At 40.1% G+C, this 21,982-nt stretch overlaps 1 protein-coding gene across 46 annotated transcripts in view; it reads right to left on the bottom strand.

The window, feature by feature from the left end:
- Nucleotides 1-3,014: 3,014 nt before the first annotated feature.
- LOC135487566 (inositol 1,4,5-trisphosphate receptor type 3-like) overlaps nt 3,015-21,982 on the bottom strand; it is a 169,343-nt gene continuing 150,375 nt past the window's right edge. For 39 of the 46 annotated variants that reach the window (XM_064771414.1, XM_064771416.1, XM_064771419.1 and 36 more), the window contains 12 exons: nt 21,709-21,878; nt 21,336-21,473; nt 20,959-21,120; nt 20,484-20,598; nt 20,098-20,221; nt 19,685-19,860; nt 14,960-15,013; nt 12,155-12,307; nt 11,834-11,911; nt 9,019-9,138; nt 7,868-8,005; nt 3,015-7,584 (listed from right to left, as the gene is read on the bottom strand). In XM_064771414.1, coding sequence (XP_064627484.1) covers nt 6,820-7,584; nt 7,868-8,005; nt 9,019-9,138; nt 11,834-11,911; nt 12,155-12,307; nt 14,960-15,013; nt 19,685-19,860; nt 20,098-20,221; nt 20,484-20,598; nt 20,959-21,120; nt 21,336-21,473; nt 21,709-21,878 — 2,193 coding nt within the window. In that variant the 3' untranslated portion in view covers nt 3,015-6,819. Of the gene's footprint in view, nt 7,585-7,867; nt 8,006-8,853; nt 8,974-9,018; nt 9,139-11,833; nt 11,912-12,154; nt 12,308-14,959; nt 15,014-19,684; nt 19,861-20,097; nt 20,222-20,483; nt 20,599-20,958; nt 21,121-21,335; nt 21,474-21,708; nt 21,879-21,982 lie in introns of all 46 variants that reach the window. The other 7 variants (XM_064771398.1, XM_064771410.1, XM_064771422.1 and 4 more) reach the window with 3 other exon arrangements.

The following is a 21,982-nucleotide window of genomic DNA, read 5'->3' as shown; positions in this document are numbered from 1 at the left end:
TTCTTTATTATTGTTTATTACCCAATCGACAATGATCGAGAACGATTACTTTGTTCTCTACACAATTAGAATTGGAGACAATGATCAACCTAATTGCATATGAAAAGAACAATTGACTTTGATGAAGTAATGTATTTACTTATCACTAACATCACAACTGGACATAAAAGATCCAATGATCGACCTTCCTTGCATTCGAGAACAATTCATCAAACGATTTCTTTGTTCTCTATTCAATTAGGATTCAAGACAATGGACGACCTAATTGCATATGAAAAGAACAAATGACTTTGATTAAGTCATGTGTTTACTCATCTTTAGCATCACAACTTTTTAGAAAAGATCCAATGATCGACCTTCCTTGCATTCGAGAACAATTTATCAAACGATATCTTTGTTATCTATGCAATTAGGATTCAAGACAATGGACGACCTAATTGCATATGAAAAGAACAATTGACTTTGATGAAGTAATGTATTTACTTATCATTAACATCACAACTGGACATAAAAGATCCAATGATCGACCTTCCTTGCATTCGAGAACAATTCATCAAACGATTTCTTTGTTCTCTATTCAATTAGGATTCAAGACAATGGACGACCTAATTGCATATGAAAAGAACAATTGACTTTGATGAAGTAATGTCTTTACTTATCATTAACATCACAACTTTTTAGAAAAGATCCAATGATCGACCTTCCTTGCATTCGAGAACAATTCAATAAAATATATCTTTGTTCTCTATGCTATTAGGATTCGAGACAATGATTGCATATGAAAAGAACAATTGACTTTGATGAAGTCATGTGTTTACTTATCACTAACATCACAACTGGATAAAAAAGATCCAATGATCGACCTTCATTGTTCTCTATGCAATCACTTAGGATTAGACACAATGATTGACCTAATTGTATAATGTAATTGTACAATTGACTTCGATGAAGTAATGAATTAACCTCACAATGGATATAAAAGATCGACCTTCATTGCATTCGAGAACAATTGATCAAACGATTTCTTTGTTCTCTAAGCAATCACAATTAGGATTCAAGACCATGATCGACCTAACTGCATATGAAAAGAACAATTGACTTTGATGAAGTCATGTGGGCGAATTCAAGTTTTAGTTCATCAATTCGATAATAGGCGGCACCACTGAATAGAGCAAGTCGCGCGGAAGACCGCGGCCCACGTGGCTCAATTAAATATTCAAAGATCTGAACTTGAAGACACTGCCAATACGTACGGTGGCTCCTAAGTACGAATCATGAGGAAACTGCCAGACAACAACCAGACATGGAAACAGTGTGACAAATACTCATGGTGATGCTGTAATGACCAGACATGTGCCATAACTGGCAAGACTGAGGACACTGCTACAATGGGGGATTCATGTAGACAGTTGTTGGTCAACTTGTTAGGTATTTCAAGCAGCGTAACACACAGATGTTCAAAAATAGAGGCAGGTGCACTACACGATACTAATTAGCAAGTTATTTCTTAAAAAAAACTCGAAATATCGAACAGGGTAGTAGACTATAAAATTACAAGACATGTCAGGCCACCTGAAACCTACAACAGTTCCTAGCCGAGTTTACAGCGAGTAAGGATTATCACACGATCACCTTTTATGATTTTGTAATTCTCGTGTAATTCTTATGAAAGCACTTTTCAATGTCTAGACAGCAATTGATCACCTGCTCTGCATGGTACTGGACGCCACTGCTGACCAGGTTTGTTTGGGCCCGCAGTGGCTTCCTCCGCCTGGTGTAAAAGGGTCTATTAGACCCAATGACATTGTTTCCGCAAGGGTGTGTCACACTGACGTAGATGGCTGCTAAACCTCTGTAGTTTATGCAGAGGGTCTTGATCAGGAAAATGCCGATAATATGGTTTGCGAAAATAAATTTCGGCCATTTTATTTTAAAAAATACCTTTTCACAGGCATCGTATGTTTACGACAAGCTTATCCAAGCAATTTATTCGAAGCTGTCCAAATCTTCCAATCTTCATGATATAATGCTTTTGGTGATGATTTGATTGAAAAAATTAGCATACGTTTTGAAGGAGTACTAATTGCTTTATGATTTCAATTCTTGCCAAAAGGGCGTTACCTATGGTCAACCCTTAAAATAGACGAAAATTATTTTCACAAGCTGTCTATTAACTTCATACAGGGGAAGGCCTCGACGGACCCGGGGCGGGGGATGAATGACAATTTAGGCAACCTTAGAAGGAAAGGTATCGGCGTTTTCGGCAATGCAATGCTCCTTTCAAATCACAAAAGTGGCTCTAAATCACGCAAAAATTGCTACTTACAGCAAACTGTTTCCCTCCATAAGTTTGATTACTCCTAAAGTTACCATTCGTAGAGATTGAAATGATTTCGGCAAAGGATTATCAAGATATCATCGGATAAATTACCATCAGAAATTTCTCTGCCAGTTTGACCTGTTGCTCGCCGCAAGACAGGGCCTAAGATATAAAGTGTACCCACAAGGCCTAGCACAATATGTCTGAAGTTTTTGGCGGGATAATTCAAAAAGTCCTTTCGGCCTTTCAGTGGCTTTAAGACGATTTCTTTAAGCTGCCTTTAATGCACTATCAACGGACCTTTAAGTTCTTAAAGATAGGTACATATTTCAGCATTATTAAGCCAAGTTATTAAGCCAGTTAAGGTGCTTAAAAAAATTTCTTTCGATGGATCTGCTAGGTCTGCTGCAAGGTATAATTTCGTCTCGCTGTGACTGTCCTATCTTATCTCTCTTGACGTGTTGGCAGGATGTTGAAACTACCGGGCGCCAGGCTCCAACTGTCTTACCTCGTTCAACGCGTTGCCAAGACAGTGGCGCTCTTAGGCTTGTTGTCAGGCATAACTCTGTCTGGTTGTGACTGTCTTACCTCGCACACCGTGTTTGCAAGACGGTGCAACTGCTGGTCTCGCTGCCAGGTATGGATTAAATGTATTTAACGGAATATGCAACGAAAGAAATAACACAACGAGGAGTTTCTCGAAAATATATGTACAAATCTTAATAAACTTCAGCACGAACGCATCATGAAATGTGTAACATCAAGGAGACAGGTCGTGACTATACATCATCTATACACATAATAGTAAACTGGTTCATGCTATATTTAGCGATCTGGCACCCTTAACTTTTAGAATCCCTTGCAGTTGGGTTTCTCGGAGCATTGGCGTCTTGGCAAATTGAAACAAAAGCCTTTTGAGATATCAGCTGCATGGTTCTATATCATTTGTCTTCTCTTGAACGATTGTCCAATTACTACTCTACAGGTTACGGAGTTTGTCCATAAGGGTGCCTGCCGATAATTCTACAGGGTGTACCGAAATATGCAACAAACATTACTAAATATATGAAGCTAAATAAACTTTTGTTGTTGTTGTTTGCTGTTCATGAATGTGATAACCTACACGCCGGATGCAGTGGATTAGTCTCGTCCTTTTCACACATGGAGACTTTATTTAGAATGATGAATAGACTGCCTCAGGAGTCTAGTCATAAACATAACATAGCCTAGGCCATTTGAGTTCCACCTCAAAGATGAGGAGAAAAACGTCAATGGGTGATATGAATAGATTAGTAAATGCTTCTTTAATCACGACGTATATTTACAATCTAGAGGTCTACAATGTAGTCCTAACGCCGACATTGCTTTATAGGAATCCATCCCAAAGGCGAATAGGACAATGGGTGATTTGAAAAAAAGACTAGTAAATGCTTTTATTGAAAACATCATATACACTTACACTCTCGAGGCTTATTTTTGTACAGAACTGAGTAAGAGCATTTACTACTATTTATTCATCACAGTGATAGTAAGTTTGGATAATTGAGGGAGGAATCATAACGATTGGTGTCTCGGGCAACTTGCTACAACACGTAACATCTGTGTTTGAGCCCAACGCCTTCTTTGCTCGTGAGTTTTAAATACTAGGCAGCTGCATATTGTGATACACCCAGTGATCAAGTACTAGTATATTCTAAACAAATGAGGATAATGTTAATAACTTGGACAGGTTACTTGTGACAACATATAGAAAAGTACATCATGCCCGACTTAATACGCCGAGTTCACAAGAGCTGCTCGAAGGCTACGAGGGAAGGCAGTTGGCGCTCCCCCATCATGCAAGTTAAATACATAATTTACCAATTGCTTTATCAAATGATTGAAAAAGACTTTGTGAAATGTCTGACCAGTGCTGTATGTTACATTTCGATAGATGTCTCAGAAAAACTCGCTAGATCAAGCCGATGTGTAAGTCTTTGGAAAAGCAAGAACAATTTCGATGCCCAGCCAAGCTCCTTCCATAATCTTAAAAAGTCGCATCATGCCATTGGATTTTTATCTGTCCGAAATCCAGAACCGATGTGTCAGAACTGTAATTTTCGGAGTAGAAAGAAGGTCCGTGATGACTAATGCGTTATTTCACTGGGTTTGTACTTGCAGTAAATGTATTCTTGCAACAACAAAATGTGTTATTTTAAGAATCGTCAAATTCAGAGAGTCTTCTATAATCAATTTCTTTACAAAAACAGAATTTTGTGCACCTATTTATAACTCCATTTATATAGGCAGCTTATACTGTCAGAAGAAAATAAGGCGTGGTTACGAGAATAACCTACTCAGCAGAGAACATACACAGCAGTAAGAAACATCACTTTATGCACCTAAACTCTATTCACGCGGATATAAGGTCTGGCAGCACATTAAGAATCTTCCTAAGGTGTTGTACACAGTTAAAGTGGCTTGAGTATCTAAAGAAAAAAACGAGGCAGGGAAGAAGGTCATTGGGAAAGCAGGGATACAGATAAGACCCTGTAAATAAAAAGAACCAAAATATTGCCCCTTGTTCCTGCATCTAGTCCCCCTTTAAAAGGCAATAATGCAGTTTCTGACTTAATGGCTACATGGCGAATTCCGGCGACCTCTATTGTACTAATAAGTTCAAATATACAACAAAAATTTGCACCAATCAAAAAGTAGTTTGATAGGGATTTATACAGTTATGTTATACGAGATATAAAAAACCCATTACGACCACTACACCAATACTTTGAAATAATGGGTTTTTGGAAATGTGTATACTTGAAGAGAGTACACCTAGTTACTCATTACATACTAATGTGACTACATGAACCATGTCCTCATAGAATATAACGTGCACCCAATGTTGCTATACTCATTATAGTCTTGATACCAATATCGCCATGTATGATGATGCAACTCCAAAGCGAAAAATGCTGCTAGCCGAATAACACATTTCTTGTTTTGCAGATGAGTTAAAAGAAGGGGACACGTATGGAAAAGGGGTGGTAGATCTCCGTTTTATTTATAAGGATTAGATTAATACCTATACTTCGCGTGGTAATGAGAGTGTAATGCCCTACTCTAGAATATCCAAGAGTATCATCTCTGCGTGGAGAAAGTATACTCCGGATGCAGTGGACCAGCCTCTGGGTATGATCAGTATGACGAAATGGACTGCTTAGGAGTCTTAGAGAAAGCTGATTGCCTGCAGGGATGACTCTTGTAAACACTTGCGCTGTTCACGTTACTGTCCCTAAAGATGTCCCCTTATCTCAAATTTCTTCATTCAAAGTTTGGCTAGGCAGCATTGATTTGTTTTGGAGCAATAACACTTCATCAGAATACAACATCGACTAATGTTGATAATGGCCAATGGGTTAATCTTAATTCACTATATATACAGCGCTGAGATAGAGCGCTATACAACAAACAGGCTGATAGTTACATTATTTTATTATACAAAACGTTATATGAATTAACTATATATTCTCAGATAAACTTTCATAAAATCTACATTTACAACATAACCTGAAGGTATAAAATGATGATAATATTACAATATGCATTAAATACAGGTAGTTGATTTACTTGCACCATCATTCTCGGTGAGAGAAGGCTGTCGCATTGAGTGAAGCAGAAATATCACTGACTATAATTTTTAAGTGTTAATCCCAAAAAATGCATAACGTCAATCTCAGTCTCCTAAGACAACGTTCAAGCAACACCAGTAGCCCCCTTGACATTTGACAAAGCTAGCCTTCTCCCCTGCAATTCTAACCTGTAAAATACACCAGAATTTGTTTCAGTCAATTAGGTTTGGCTCTAACTCCTTTTAAATAAATCGTACATCAGGTAAACCGTGAAACAGCAAACACAAAATCATACTAATTGCATTCAAAGTTTAATCATGATGTGCCACACAATACAACCGCCTTCTCCCACCACAAAGATAAGCCATAGCCTATTGCAGGCATCCCTTGTGGCCTTATAACACTACGGACTTGACCAGCATCACAAGATTACTCCATGACCAGCCCAATCGCTACAGACAGATCACAGTCCTTACTTCTTATAATACATCAATATTCTGTCGTCTATCAATAAAATGCCTTCATAACAACCACTGCATGTACCTACCTGACTGATGTTAGAACCATCAGTCCCACTGCTTACATTGCGAATAGTCCATCCGACTAATATTTTCCATAATCTTCTCGTCAGTAACTCGAGGATCATCTCAAATCTAAGTCCATTTCAAATCTAAAAAAACACCATCTGAACAAATCTTTCAGCAGGCGAGAAGGTTTATCTCCAATGTAAGTCGTTTTGAAACAAACAAAATCAACCCACATTGTAGGACATAAAAGCGACTGGCAATCATCAGCCTTCATTTGAACTGCAGTCCAAATAACTCTCCAATGAGGTTGGTAATGTCCATCATGGATTTGATCAGTTAATTCTTGTTCAAGTTCCATCGCTTATAAATGAGTCTCAGGCTTCTCGGGTGGTTCCTCCCTCGTAACGTTGTATGATCCTCGACCTTCTCCTGACCCATCAGACAGGTCACTGTCCGCGATCGACTCATCTTCCGAGAATTCCTCATCGTCGTCGTCATCATCATCTACAGGAAGAAGGTGGAAGTTTTCATCAGAAGGTACAGGAGATGGAGGACCATCCCCTTCCTCAGGCCATTGTGGCGGGGCAGGAGATGGACTCCTACTCCTGGAGTGATGATGGCGCGGCGATACGACGCGCGCTCCCTTGTCGTCATCCTGACCTTCATCTTCTGTTTCCTCATCTTCAAGGTCCTCTTCTTCCTCCTCATCTAGTGGCTGATCCAAGAAGTAATCACTTTCCCCACTGTCTGAGTGATCACCATATGGTGTCTTCTCCGTCTTCTTTGGTGGTGCTCCGATTGTGGCGCCTGGGCCCATTGGTGACTTGCCGGTGATGGAAGGCTGGCGTACCAACCAGGGCCTAGGAGTCCCAGGTTCTGACAGCATCCTCTGCAGGAGATCAGCTGTATCACCTGGGCCACCTGAGCCCACGCCTCCCATACCGCCCATGCCTCCTGGTCCACCTCCAGGTCCGGGTCGTGGTCCACCGCCACCACCTGGGCCGCCCGGTCCTGGTGGGCCGTCGTCTGGTCGACGTGACGATCGTCGTCTACTCAGCACGTTCCTGTGGCGCTCCTGCCACTGTTTCTGCTTCAGACGCTCTGCATTACGCTTCTTCTCAGATTCCTGTAAGGGGCAGAAAAGATAGCACAAATCAGAGTAGAAATCGAGCAAACAATTGGACTTACGATACTACTGCAAACTAGTACTTCTACTGGCATGTGGTGGTAAAGAAAACAAGATACTTTTTAACTGTTTGAAGCCTTCAGCCCAGGGCATCTACTTTGAAATTTGTAAGGCTTCAAATCTAAGGAATATACAAATCAGTGATCGTACCAATGAATGGTGTCGATGATTCATGATATGTTCTACTCCTCAATTGTGGAAGAGGACTATATTGATTACAAACCTCTTCTTTCTGTCTCTGGATCAATGTCTTCACGTGGAAGAGTAACTCATCTATCTTAGAGTCAGTCGAGTCTTCATCTTTACCCGACAAGCACAATGCACGGTTTAGAGGGAAGAAATCAAACTTCTGCTGCTGGAGCTGCAAGATCGTGGATAGATCAATATAAGAAATTCGAAATATGTTTCTGTTTGCTTTCTTGTGGTATAATGTATCATGAGGGAATGCCGATATAATCAAAGATGTGTAAACTCGCTCTTCTGATACCATTATACCCAATAAGTATAATTCAAGTCAAATTTTGAACCATCTGGCAAATTTTACTTCACCTATGTCAATCCACGACGAGGGGAAGCGGTATCACTAACATACGTTTTTTTCCATTCCTGCGCATATTATTGCTAAATACATATCTCGTCAAGTGTTCATCAAAACGACCGAACTACAGGTTCTTGATCATTTTAAAGTAACGGAAGGTAATTTGATAGCACAATGGAATATCAAACTGCACGCTTCGTTCTATGTCGGCACATATCCTGGTGATACGCGTCTGAAACACATGATGCAGTATTTAGAGTTTACATAATGTACAATTTTGTTGCCGGAGAGCACCATCCATGCTTTGCCACATGATTGTGACAATGTCCTCAGTCCATAGCTCCGTAAATGTATGTATGCTAAGCCGAGTCAAACCTTTATTATTTTGAAAATTCCAGTCGATTCAATAACAGAAGCAATTTTCCAATCTAGCGTTGTTTTGAGATTTTATCATGGGGTTCGTAACTACATATATCAATCAGCGATCACTCAGTAACGCAACGAGACCATATCGGCCTGTTACAACCGATTAGGTGACATCGCCCGATTAAATGACCAAACCGAATAAGTGACACAAACTTTAAGCTGACCACTGCATAGCTGATGGAAAACTCAGGCTGCATCGAAGGTCTTTGATGTTGTGCTTCCCGGTCACTGTATGTTTCACTTACCAGTGTGTAAACGTGGAGTTCCAAACAAGTGAAGTCATTGTGCTTAGTGTCATCGAGATGAATGAAGAAGAATATGTAGGCCCACATGTTGTGTTCTGCTCTGACGTGCAAGTCAAAGCCCTGGAATAGATGGATGGAGGAGTTAGAGTGGCATGCACCACTTACCAGAGTGTACACGTGGAGCTCCAATGAGGTGTAATCATTGTGCTTGGTGTCATCAAGGTGAATGAAGAAGAAGATGTAAGCCCACATGTTGTGTTCTGCTCTGACGTGCAAGTCAAAGCCCTGCAAAAGATGGCTGAAGCGTTAGGAGGCTGTCAACAGATCGTCAACATAGCGAAGCGTGTTTATAAGAAAGAAGGAAAGAGTCAGATGTGATTGATAAGTCCAGGGGCTATAGTTGCTCAATCAACATTAGAGACAAACGCCAGCGTTACCTCAATTCATCGTTATTTTCTTCAGTACATCTTGTACTTAAAAAAGCAGCGTTAGGGCTTAATGGCAACGTTAGTGCTTACGCCGAATGAGCAATAGAGCCTACACTTCTAGACTGAGTGGCTCAGGGACTGTTCTTTATTTAACTGTTCACCATCTTACCACAGTTTCAAGGCCTGCTGCTGATAAAACGGTTAAACTGGTCAAACGGGACAACCGAAGATGCAGTAGTATACACAGATAAACAGACATACATGTTGGGTCATCGATGATATCAATCTTGATATTCAATAAGTGTTTTGATTAGATCTGCTTTGTTCTGATTTACTTTGAAAGCAATGTTTACGAGGAAAGGCAACGCATAAAAAATCCGATGAACTTCTACGGTATGTGTGTGAATTCTCAACTGCCAATATCATTATCATTCCATTACAGGAATAATCTCACGATTATGTGTTGTAAGCCATGGCAAAGGACCAACGAAAGCCCTTAAACAGAGAAATTCAACCCAGACTACGTCAAGATGCCGGCTAGACTCAAATATAAAAAAATGTGTGATTCTTCCTAGGGCTGTGGTATTGCATGGTGATGTAAATATCGGAAATGCTGCTCGTCTATTACTATAATGCACAATGTTGTTCCTAAACTACACTATAATGATTTCATGGTAAACGTGTGAAGCGTCTTAACACAGTTGCAGAGTATTGACTATGCCACGGCTATTTCTACCATTTTCGCGTGTGAAAAAAGTAGGCAAGCGTGAAAATAAATTCATACAACTGCGCAAACTTGATGTCAAGAGGATATCTTTGTAAACGACCATGCGTTAATGAGCTGCTAGCTAAAGCCATGTCAAACGGTGCTGGTGGTGTTGGGCAACCTCTCTACCATGCAAATAAACAAGAGCATTTATGTTACCGACTGCATTAGATGGTTGGAACGAAGGTAGGAAACTTGTTGAGCAAAGAAAAGCAACAATAAAGCGCTGCATTGGTAAACGGCCGCGCAATGAGAAGGGACCATGTATGGAAAAGGAGACGTTATAACTTGATTATTTACTGTTCTTGCGATAGCGATTGTCTGGCTTTTCTATTGTTTCTGCTTTGCACAATTATCTTCAGACGGATTTAAACTAAGCAATCGAGTTGGAAAAATTCATAGTGTTCCACTCCACATCTCCAATCAGTTTTACTCCATAGTTCATTCATTTCTGATAATATGATGATGAACTATCAGGTGGCAAATTTAGGAAGTCTAACTATTATATCATGCTACTAGTTGGCTATAAGGACTTCCTTTTTTGGATTTGATCATTATCAGTATTACTGTGTGACGTTCATTATCTAGGTGTAGAGGTTTTAAAAATTGAACACACTTCTCCAGTCTTGGCAGCGAGGAAAGGAAATTGGACTTGTTAACTAACTTGGCGCTAACCTTTCTTGACTTTGATAAACGCTAGATTAGTGATGTTTTAACAACTGGGCCCATTTCTGTTACTGGTTGAAAAAACATGAATTGGGCGTTGACAGGTCGTCGGTTTTGAAGTAGTCAGCTATTCATCGAACCACCAGCCGGCTGCCATCTTAGTTGCTTGGTTGAAAATGCAACAATGTTTACATATCTGTGTTTACGTGCATCAATTTCTACTGGGTCTAGGTTGAAAAACAAGTGAAGGCCCAAAACGGCGGACGACCGGTTAATGTAGTCTTAATAATATAGATCGGTCTTATTTACAGTGTAGTGTCTATTAATCGAAATACTATTTATCTAATTATGTGACAATTACAGAACTATCATTAAGAACAAAGGCAGCAGATCTGTTTGTGATCTATGGATTTTGGAGAACACGGATATGCACAGTAGCGCACAGGTTACGGTACGATACCCTCTCTCAGCATTTTCGTACAACATCTCAAGTTCAGAGTTTGGATGGTTACAACAGGTTTATTTATATCTAAGTTACGTCCAGCATGCAACTATTTCTAGGTGGAAAGAGTAAATATGACACACTTCTCCTGGCTGGCAGCGAAAGAAAGAAAAACGTATTAGTGCATTGGAGGTAAAAAGTTTGGGATAGTTAGTAGGATAGCGCAGTCTACAAAACTCGCTGGACGAAAAATAAATACAGGTATTCAAGGGTAAATTAAAGGCAGAGGCAAGTGAATTGATTTTTAAGAGACATATGTCACGAAAGGCCTGCTTCTTTCGCCCAAAAATGTAAAAATGTAGAAATGTAAAAATTGAACTGTTGAATTTGAAATTTCCCAGTTGCATCAATACGGCACTGTATTTAAAATTGAACGAGTTGCGTCGACAGATTTACAAAAACGATGTTTATATCTAATTAAACAATAAATTCAATGAACATGAACGGCCTAGGCCTTTAACACCAAACTGTCTGAAGGATAGCTGTATATTTATCAGTGGAAGATTATAAATAGGGTTGACAGAGCTGGACGACATACATAACATTATGATATATGGAGGAGAGGAAAATGGACAGTCAGAAGAAAATGATAGCTCTGGTTATCAGAAGCCTACTCACACTTCCGTGATGTTCAAAGTCGTAGCTGTTTCTGCTGCAGATGAAACAGGTGTCTCGCATGTCCGATTCTGCTGTCCACTGCAATCAGAAGGGGTGTGTTAGGACATTTTGCTCACTATCCCGATGGCAATGACCATCATTTTGTTAGGTCGTAATGGTCTTCTATGTCTTGCCATATTTTCCAGCCTAAGTCGATTAACGAACTTGCTTGTGACAGGTGAGATGTGACACACGACCAGTGACAAGTGCCAACGTGAATCATATGTAAACCCTGCCTCACTGGTCTATAATAGTTTAATAGTGCATAATAGTTCTACTTACCTTTAAATCTCTCAACTCAGAGAAGGTATCCACAATGATACCGAAGATGATGTTCAGACCGATGGTGGTGATGAAGATGAAGAAGGACACGTGGTACAGGACGATCCATCCGAACCGTGCAAAAGTCGCTTCCTTGGGGTGCTGCACCATAATCTGAAACGCCGTGAGATGGTCTTAGTTTTAATCCAAAACCACATGTGTTTGCTACATGCGCATGCTGAAAGTTAGATACTAAGTAGTGCCTTAATGGGTGGGATGAAGCAAGAAATTTACATTTCAACTCAAGAAGAGTCGAGACTTCCGTACATCGTTGCTTCGAATGTACAGAGATCTGCATAATCTTGAGTTGCAATGTAGCAAAGCGGTGTTGGGTCTACATTAATATATATTATCGCTATCTATACATGACTAATCTGGAAACTTCATGAAGACAGTGCCGTCAAGGTTCTATGTGGCTATGGTTGTGGGATCTCAAATATACTCCATGGAAGCTATTAGAAAAGCATATATCAAAAGCAACCTTTGAGGCTTCTAGACTACGAAATTGGATATCAACATTAAGTACTGAAAATTCTATGTTGAGAAGCGAAAGCATGATATCAACTATGGCGTGGGGTTGGAGGTTAGGTGGGGCAACAAGAGGTTGATCTAGGAACCATTTCAGAATGCCAAAGATACCAAAATAATAGTCTGTCCGTATTACAAATAAACAGAGAGTTGACCGGATTGGACCTGAGATAAAGTTAAAAGTTATATTTCAGCAAGCAATATTCTTTTTTAGATCAGCATCTTATGACATTAATATCTGAGAGGGTTCGGGTTCGGGGTTTGGGGGATGACGAGGATGGGTTATCAGTGAATAGGACGGGACCACACAATGGACGACACTCAACGTTACAAATGATTGACACGTTTGGCACATTTGGAAATAAAGAATTTCACCAAGTTTGGTACGTAGAATCGCGCTTGAGCATTATATACTGCAACAACGCGGCCATAACTAATCAATACGAGGTCATTCTGAACCAAGAAGCATTGCAACGGCTTCTTTCAAATGTGCACTGCATTGCACAAATGGTAACGTTTCGGCATTTGAATGACCTGTATTTCACTCGTCACAGGCACGTGAAGATCACAACGCCAGCCCAACTGACAACTCTCACCAAATACTTGCAACGCGTATCAAATAATTTGCTGAGTGTACGTTGTCACCAGGGCTGACGTTTTGATCATTTGATGAGTTGAGGTTTTGATCACCATGTGCCTGTGCGCTTGTTACAACTTACATAGAGCTATACAATAGGCAGGCAAGCTGGTAATCAATAATGGGTCCATCAGACGAAACCTCATCCCAGCACCAGTTGTTTTCAATACACTCCGCCTCTCGATATTTTTTATATGACGTAAGAGTATCAAAAACCTGAGTCTCAGGATGTGTTTGGTATACTGAATAGCTCTATGTAACGGCGGTCTTAAGTTGTTTTCCACCACACCCGCTCACCCCATCCTCTACAACCTTTTACTACGCCTACATTAAACCTACGCGCTACAGACTACGTACAAAGACAAGACAATAAATAAATGTTCAGAGAGGGTTGACATTTTGACCAGAATTTGTTTCAGTTTGATGATCATGCAGTGCGTCTCAAACTGTGCTCAAATTTCTGGGGCATCCTGAAGGGCCTATTCGATAACATAGACATACCTAGGCATACAATGTACCTAATAACAGAAAGATAAAAAACTAAAGTTTTAAATGATTAATACATATTCTATTCTCTTTAAATATCATTGAAACAACTTTCCTTAAGCAAAAATAATTTGACACTTTCTGTCATGTGACACGTTTTGACTAATCCGAAGCCCTGTTCTACTCGCTACGCCGAAGCATGATAGGTCTCTCTTGATTGGTCAATACCGGATCGAGGTATTCCAGCTTGAGGAAAGTTGAAACTCATCATTAATCTTTCTATAGGTACTGCCTGGCCCTGTCAATGAATCTTTCAAATATCATAAAACGTATCATTTCTGTCTTGAGGAGTTATAATGATAAATAAATAGAATAAAATAATGCGGAGCAGACTAGCAAGGGCAAAGTCATTGGACACAGAGAACTGAGCAGTGAACTGGGAACAGGTGTACTGAAAAGGGACATTGATTGCAAAGGAACTGATTGGGAAGCAATTGGTTCCAAAACTAGGCATCAACAAATCTGCCTATACTAATGCTCTATGCATGTACATTGCTACTGAACATGATGTACTGGTATCAAAATTATTGATAGCTCATTTCATTATGCAATAAACAGCTCGCAATGTAGGACCAAGCTCCAAATGGTAGAGAACAAATATACACAGGCGTTATTTGAATAATATAACAGATGTAATGAATTTAGTCTGCACAGTAGCGTTATGTCCGCTCACTTACATTCGTTTTGTTGGAGTTTGGCCCTATGAATATGATCTACATATTTCAACATCATCAGATAGGAGTTTCTAAAGGACCAACTTCTACTTTGTCCGACAACTGTTTTCAATGGTCTTTGGGGTAAATTGGAGTGTTACGTGAAGGATTGATTAAGCAGGGTAACGAAGTAGAACTTGGTCTTTAGAAGCTGCACGGTTTTAGCATAAGAGGTATACATGTAACTATTCAAAATACGGCAAGTGAAGATACCTTCCTCCATGTAAGCATAATGTTATCGTATAGGCCCTTTAGGGAATCACAAATGGATACAAAATGTGCCGAACTGCAATAAAGCAATGGACCACTCTCTGTTAGTGTGACACAAGTGACTTATCATACCTCATACAATTTCTGAGACATTACTGTATTGGTACCATTCACAAAACGCGGGACCTGTAAGGGAATCATGGTATCTGCATGAAATGGAGAGAAAAACACAAAAATGTGCTGACAATCACTGCTGGTTTAACCGTTCAGCCACTTGTGTCTGCTGGGCGGGGTTAGTATGGGAATCACCAACTGAACTCATTGATGCAGTCGCTGAAGGAGTATGTGCGCAGACTCGCCCTGTTAACTATAGTATTGGTATGTCTCCATAGAGTACACCCTCGACGGATGATTGTAGGGCATCTCTATACACACTAAAGGTTTGCCGCTTGGTTTGTTAACTTTTTAGCCTCACAGCGAGGTAAAGGAGTCGTTTTTTTCTTGGATCTAAACGAGATAGCCATTCTAAGATGAAACGACCTGCCAGGCAGAACGATAGGCAGAACTTCTTCGAGCCTTGGCATCTCGGTAGTCAGTCCCAATACAGACCAGCTGGATGCTTATAAAAAATGACAGCTAGAAGGAGAGGGATTTTGTTGGCAAATACTCTCCATCAGAGTGTGGTTAGGTAACGTGTAATTAACCACAATAGTTTTATTTTTCATTAGCCAAACATGAAGAGGACCTTCTATAAACACTGCAAAACTGAGAGAGCAGTCAAAAGTGTTAAGGCAAGAGCCAGAAACTTTGCCTTAGCCCCGGGGTCTAATCTACCAGCAGACACGAATGGCGCGTTCCTTAGTGACGTCAAAAAAATTGGAAAATCGCCTGATCTACTTTCTGAGGAAAAGGAATCCGAACATATGTGCGAGGGAATATTTCTACGTTAAAGACAAGTTTCTCCACTCAGTTCTCCTTACCCAGGTGGTTGTAATCAAGAAAAAGGAACTTGCCTCGGTAGAAAACCAAATTTTGTATATATCACACATATTCAAGGCACGGTTAAGTTGGTTAAGTAGCTATAGGGACTAATTAATGTAGCACCATACATAATTCCAATTACTACTGCAAACAAAATTCGTCTTAAGGATCACTACCTCGTAAGATGGCATCATGAGAAACGTCCAGCGCAACCCAAGTGTTTCTGAGATGTGAGGACGGTAGATCTTGTGATCTACCCAGCCTCTGGAACCAGCATTGCATTCTGGTTTGATAGCATGCTCAGCAGTAGACCAGGCGAAATGTGTTTTTATTTCAAACACCACATGGTTCAGAATTTGGCAATTTATTCACTGTAGGTATCATGATTCCGTTCAGGTGGGCCTCGTGCGGTTACTATGTGCGGGACTTCTGCAGGGTGGGGTACATGCCAGTACGCTCAGGTTTTGACAAGTGCAGCGAAGGTCAGGTTGTGCGGAGGTCAAGGTTATGAATAATTAAAGGAGCGGCCGCCAGGTGACATAGGTTATCTACAGTGACGGGATCAACGACACACTTAGCGTAAAACGGCTTGAACGTGTACATGTATGTTGGTAAAACATCTACAGAAGTCCAGCGCATGTGTCTCGGTTAAGGAAAGGGAAGACAGATTCAGCGCGCAGGATGGTGGAAATAAATTGCCAAAACCTGCTTTACATAACATGGCGTTAGAAAAAAGATGGCAGCGTGGGCCATCTTGTGACGTCACTACAGTTACAATTCTAACGGTTTAACCAGACGGTCGTTAAAGTGGATAGAACATTCCGCATGTACCCCAAACAGAAGTGAGATATATTATAAGTCTAATTACATTGATTGACATACAATTAGAAAGGCATCCACTGTCCGAAACAAATGTGCTAGAGAGAACGCTAATATTAACGTAGTAAACGAGGGAAATCAACTTAGAAGAGAGCCATATTTAAACACTTTGTGACTTTAATGCGGTCTTCCGCTATTGTCTTTGCCTCTTTTTGCGTCTAACAACAAAAACGCAACAGACTAACGTACAGTAGGGAAAACATATTCAATGGTGGTGTGCATTGGTCTCTCAAATATCAACACAAAAAATAGCCTTGCTTCTATTCATACAAAATTGTTAACATCGAAAATATGTGCATCTAATTCGTTTTAAGCATGGATTGGGCAATATAGCAGTTACAACATTGGGAGACTGTGACTATAACATTCTCCCAGTCACGTGAACGTTATCAAGGACAGTGGTTAACGCATAAGGGGATATGGGAGAGGGCAAAGAGAAATTGCAAGCTGTTCTATTTTAGTTTACATCATGCAACCAGCAAGTGTTTAAGGCGCTTGTTTGTTTGTTACGTTGATGCCCTGCAAGTTATCTGTTTTCAAATCTAGCTGAGTATTAGGTGTTTGTGATGCGAGACCAGGGATATTTCCAGTAGGAAAAGGCAACAATGCCTGTATTTTTTATTTTTTTTTAGAGTGTTTTTGTTGCCATCCGTGAGACCTCTTCTACAATTGAAATCAGGGTCCTAGTAACGGGAAGGGGTTAGAATAGTGAAGCGGAGAATCTGCAGGTTCGATTGCCCACATGTTGGTTCACTTAAGACGACATTCGATCGCCGCGTTTAAATGAGATTAAAAAGATGAATGGCCAAGGGCCACATGCTCACATGTTTGCAATGAAGGGAATGGTTGTGGTTATGGTTACACAGAGTTTAACATTTGTGAGCTTGGAAATTAGGTCGAGGTCAAAATATTTTTTAACCACGATGCTAAGCTTAATCAGATTAGTTAATGACATACACTTGAAGATCACATATTGTGACAAAAGTTTTATGGTGGGTGTGTCTATTAAGGCTGACGGGCGCCACGGCATTGTATCAGCACCCTATCGGTGAGCTAAAAACTAAAACAAGCTGGGCATACAAAATATGTTAGAAGGGACAACGATCTTTGAAATAAAGATCAAAACCACCTGAGTCCCTTCCTCATTTCATGCAGATACTAAATTCCAATGTCTGACGCTCAAGAGATATGGAACTGCTCTGAAGTTAAAGACCCCGTTTGTTGAAAATTTGAATTTGAAAATTTTCAATTGTGTAAATGTAAACACGTACTGCATATAAATCACAACACTACTGCTATTCAGAATTCTATCATACTCTGTTACACCATTTGGTCTAAAGAGATGGGAATGGGCGTGGACTCTTATTAGTTTCATTGACTTTATGACGTCACTGAAAGCGGAGATACTCGAAGCGGAAGTGGAAGAATATGAGGGTTGCTGTGATTGACTATTTTGAGGTTATTTGTTGTTAACACTGATTTTGATAGCAAACAGTTTCATCTCAATATTATTTCTCAAAGAAAGCTTTACCAGTGTTCTTTACGCAAGGTTCATTACTGCCAATAATATAAGGATGTAGTACATGTTGCACCATTGAATTATAACTGTTATTGGATGTGTAGCGTATTATATGTGAATGGTATGTATTCGCAACAGTTTTGTATATTTTTTGTAGATTGTTATTAGTAATTGTGGAACTGGGACTAATTGGGTTTGGTAATGCAGACACGTAATTTCTAACGTTGCGATATCAAAATGCTTCAGCAAGTGTTTAACCTTCGATCAAGAAAAAGGTTCAAACCATGCATGTTTTTGAAACATTATGCACTGAGATGCAAATAATGCTTAAGGATTTTGAATATCACGTAATGGTGCAGAATGTTATAGGAAGAAGAGGATAGTTTAGCTGGCTAAATGCATGTAAGCATCGCCCAGCCAAGTATCAGATAGAAGTAGGGGATCACATGCAGTGATTGCCATGCCATAACTCTAACTGGTGATTGTAAACAAGCTCTGAACAAGCCTATATACTTGCATTTTTTTTAATTAATTGTCTCTAAAGACCAAAACAGTTGAATTACGTCAGCTGAGATAGCAAGGCCTTAAGGGCATGCTCAAATTACTAATCAAAATCTGTTACCTCTGATTAAGTTTGGTAAGTTATGATTGACAAATTACTGCAACTCTTATAGACCTTTCTTCTAGTTTAAAGCGTACTTAGAGCATGGTTGCATTAGTAGGTGTTGCATCAGTAGAATGAAGACATCCGTCGCAAAACGCTTTATGTCCATTTTCACCCTTTTGAAAAAATGGCTTCAAGGTCTGGCATTCAATGGAGAACGCATTTGAAATTCTGGGTCGATTGCCTGCCTCCTGACTTAGCGAATAAAAGGTTACTCGCGTGGGGCCGATTGCCATGAATGAACTTTCTCAAAAGTGGACTTGGCGTATAAAGCGTTCTCGAACAAACTTCTTCAGGTGCTGTTTCAACAATAATGACTACCAATGGTTAATTGGATTCAACGGCTTCAGATTAGTTTTATCACACAATGAGAGACATGTTAAGGTTCGAGAATATCCTGTGTTAAACGTATTTAACAAAGATCAGCATAACATCAGTCAGTGGCCATACAATACACGGTAGCAGCCTACGCCCTTGCAAGCATATCAAACAAAGATGACCAATCAACCTGAAGGACAGGTGCCGCCATTTTGTTGTCATGGCCACTGTTAGATGTATGATATACGCTGCGTGTTATTTAGTGCATAAACTAGTGCCATGGTGAACAAATACTAAGGTAAAGTAGTAAACTGAATGGTAGTGTTTTCTTGTGAACATATCTGATTTTAAACTACTGAGCATTCACACGCAACTCTTAATCAAATTCACACCGACGTAGAGATAGATAGTAGAACAATCAAATCCGTAATGTCATTCAAGCATCTTTAAATAAGAAGTAAGTTTATCGTAAAGGTGTTACAAGAAAGGAACTTACCTCGAAGAGATCGCCAATGAGTCCAAATCGTATCACGGTGACCGTACATTGCCATAGGTCATCACAGTACATGGAACTGTCTGGGGAGAAGGTACTCCTGAACAGGGCAAAGCCGACCACAGCGTAGAGATAGAACACGACCATGCCCAACACTCCCACCCACAGCAGCGATTTACCTGAAACAGAGGCAGGCCACAAGTTATTTTACAGGAACAAGAAATAGTTAAATGCCAAGCTAATACATCATGCCTTCCCAAGTCAAAAATTTGACCCTTATAGGCTGTGATGATGGATGTTCGCGCGACATCACCAAATTTTTACTTAGGGAGACTCGTGTCAGACCCAGGGAAGGATTTATGCACGACCCTTCGCAGGGGCTCATGTTCATGTACATTGAGAACGAAAAGACTCACCGTTCTGTGTGACAGCTTGAATGACTCCTGCTAATAACTGGTTGTTGTTGACTATGTTCAGTAGATGGAAAGCGAAGAAGTAGCCATTGAAACATGTACCAGCTAATGACATAGCAAGGAATATCTGCAAAAAGGAGAGTGACACTTTGAAAATAGACACAGGACTTTTATTTCATGAGAAAAATCTTGTTATAAGAAATGACAGAACCCATCTTGTAGAAACGTTACTGAAGGGGAATGCTCTGAATCAGTGGTATAAACCCAAACTGCTTCTATATTTATATAACACTCACTCTCTCTTCACTGCACCCACAGGCCACTTTTACTAACTAGGGCAGCAAGTTAAGACAAAAAGGCATTTTATACTTAAAGTGTTATAAACTCACGACGTAGTAAAATGTTTTAAAACTCAGGAAGTTCACAGCAAGTTTGGATGTTTCTTCTTCATCTTCGTCCTCCTCAAATGCTTCCGAGTCTTTTTTTCGTCGTTTCAGTGCTCGCCTGGAAGAAAGCAGGTTCGTGTCGGTTAGGATATATAATGAATGATAACCCACTAAGCATCATGCCTGGAGACGACAATCAAGCACAGCAATAAGAGTCCTCGACTTTCTTTGACTGGCTTAGAAACTTACCAACCTCAATTCTTACGAACGACACGACAGCTCTAGCGTGCTACCGTGTGGCTGATGCTGCTGCAGGATATCATATATGACATCGCTGAATAGACTGAATAACGTTCTACAACAGTTCCTACGAATGGATTTAGCTCATAGAACTGTTGATACCAATTCATCGCATTGTCTTTGGTATTTCGGATGGGCATTAGGTATACCGACATTCTAGTGCTGTGACGTGCTCTACCTTATTTTTTTCGCCCAGAGTGTTGGTGAGGGTAATCGTGGATGATTGGAGACAAAGTAACTCAACAAGACAAAGAGCGAGAAGAGATTGTGCGCTCCCCCTAGCACATATCGTATGATGAGGTATTGTTCCTTCGGGATGATACGGATCTCAGGTTCAGGGCTGAAAAGATAAAAGTACAGCATTATGAGTAGTACCTTAACACAACAGGCGTCGAGAAGTAATGAATCCTTCGTGATCACCTTCAACCCCGAACTGACATATGCTGCCTTTGTACTAAAAAACTTGCCAAAGTTAGGTTAAAATTTGATCTCCAATGCCTTTGGACACGTTATACTCAAGTCATAGGCCGACATGAATGTTCTTTTCTTACTTACTCGTAAATAAGCTCGGGAATATTGGTTGCATTTTCGGGTATATCGGTGGTCAACAAGCTGGCCTTTGCCTTCCACGTGACCAGCATGACCACATTGATGGCAACACTGAGGAGGGTCGCCAAGTGATTCCAAGTCAACCTGGAAATAAATCAACAGTTATTAAATGCAAGCTCCAATAGTAAAATAGAACACTTTCTCATTTGAAATGTCATTTGATTTGTTTCGTTCCCACGAACTAAAAGCCGACAAGGGACTCCAAATGCTATTTTGTTGTGTACTGACCAAGTATACTAAAATTAAAACTAAAAATGTTTGCCATTTGATTCAGATCAAGAATCTTTTTATTTGAAAATTAATTTAAAGCCATCCATACCAAAACTTAGTGAAGAACAGCGCCAGTGGGTTACCAAGCACTTTCCGCTGGTAGTAGATGTCCTTCAGGATGTCCTTGGACCAATCCATGAAGTCCCGGATCTTATTGCTTGGCGACGATCTGTCAACACTCCACTTCATTCTCTCCTTCACCTCTTCCCTCATCACATTCTGAAGACGAAAAACAAATAATTTAGCTTTACTGTACTAGATAAAGGAGACTAGTTTGGAGGAGTCCTTTATTGTTATGTGATAGAACAAAGTCTGGTATAGCA

Source organism: Lineus longissimus, chromosome 5 (assembly GCF_910592395.1).
Source record: "Lineus longissimus chromosome 5, tnLinLong1.2, whole genome shotgun sequence".
Classification (NCBI taxonomy): domain Eukaryota; kingdom Metazoa; phylum Nemertea; class Pilidiophora; order Heteronemertea; family Lineidae; genus Lineus; species Lineus longissimus.
The sequence above is the reverse complement of the archived record's forward strand: the minus strand, read 5'-3'. Positions and strand labels throughout refer to the sequence as shown.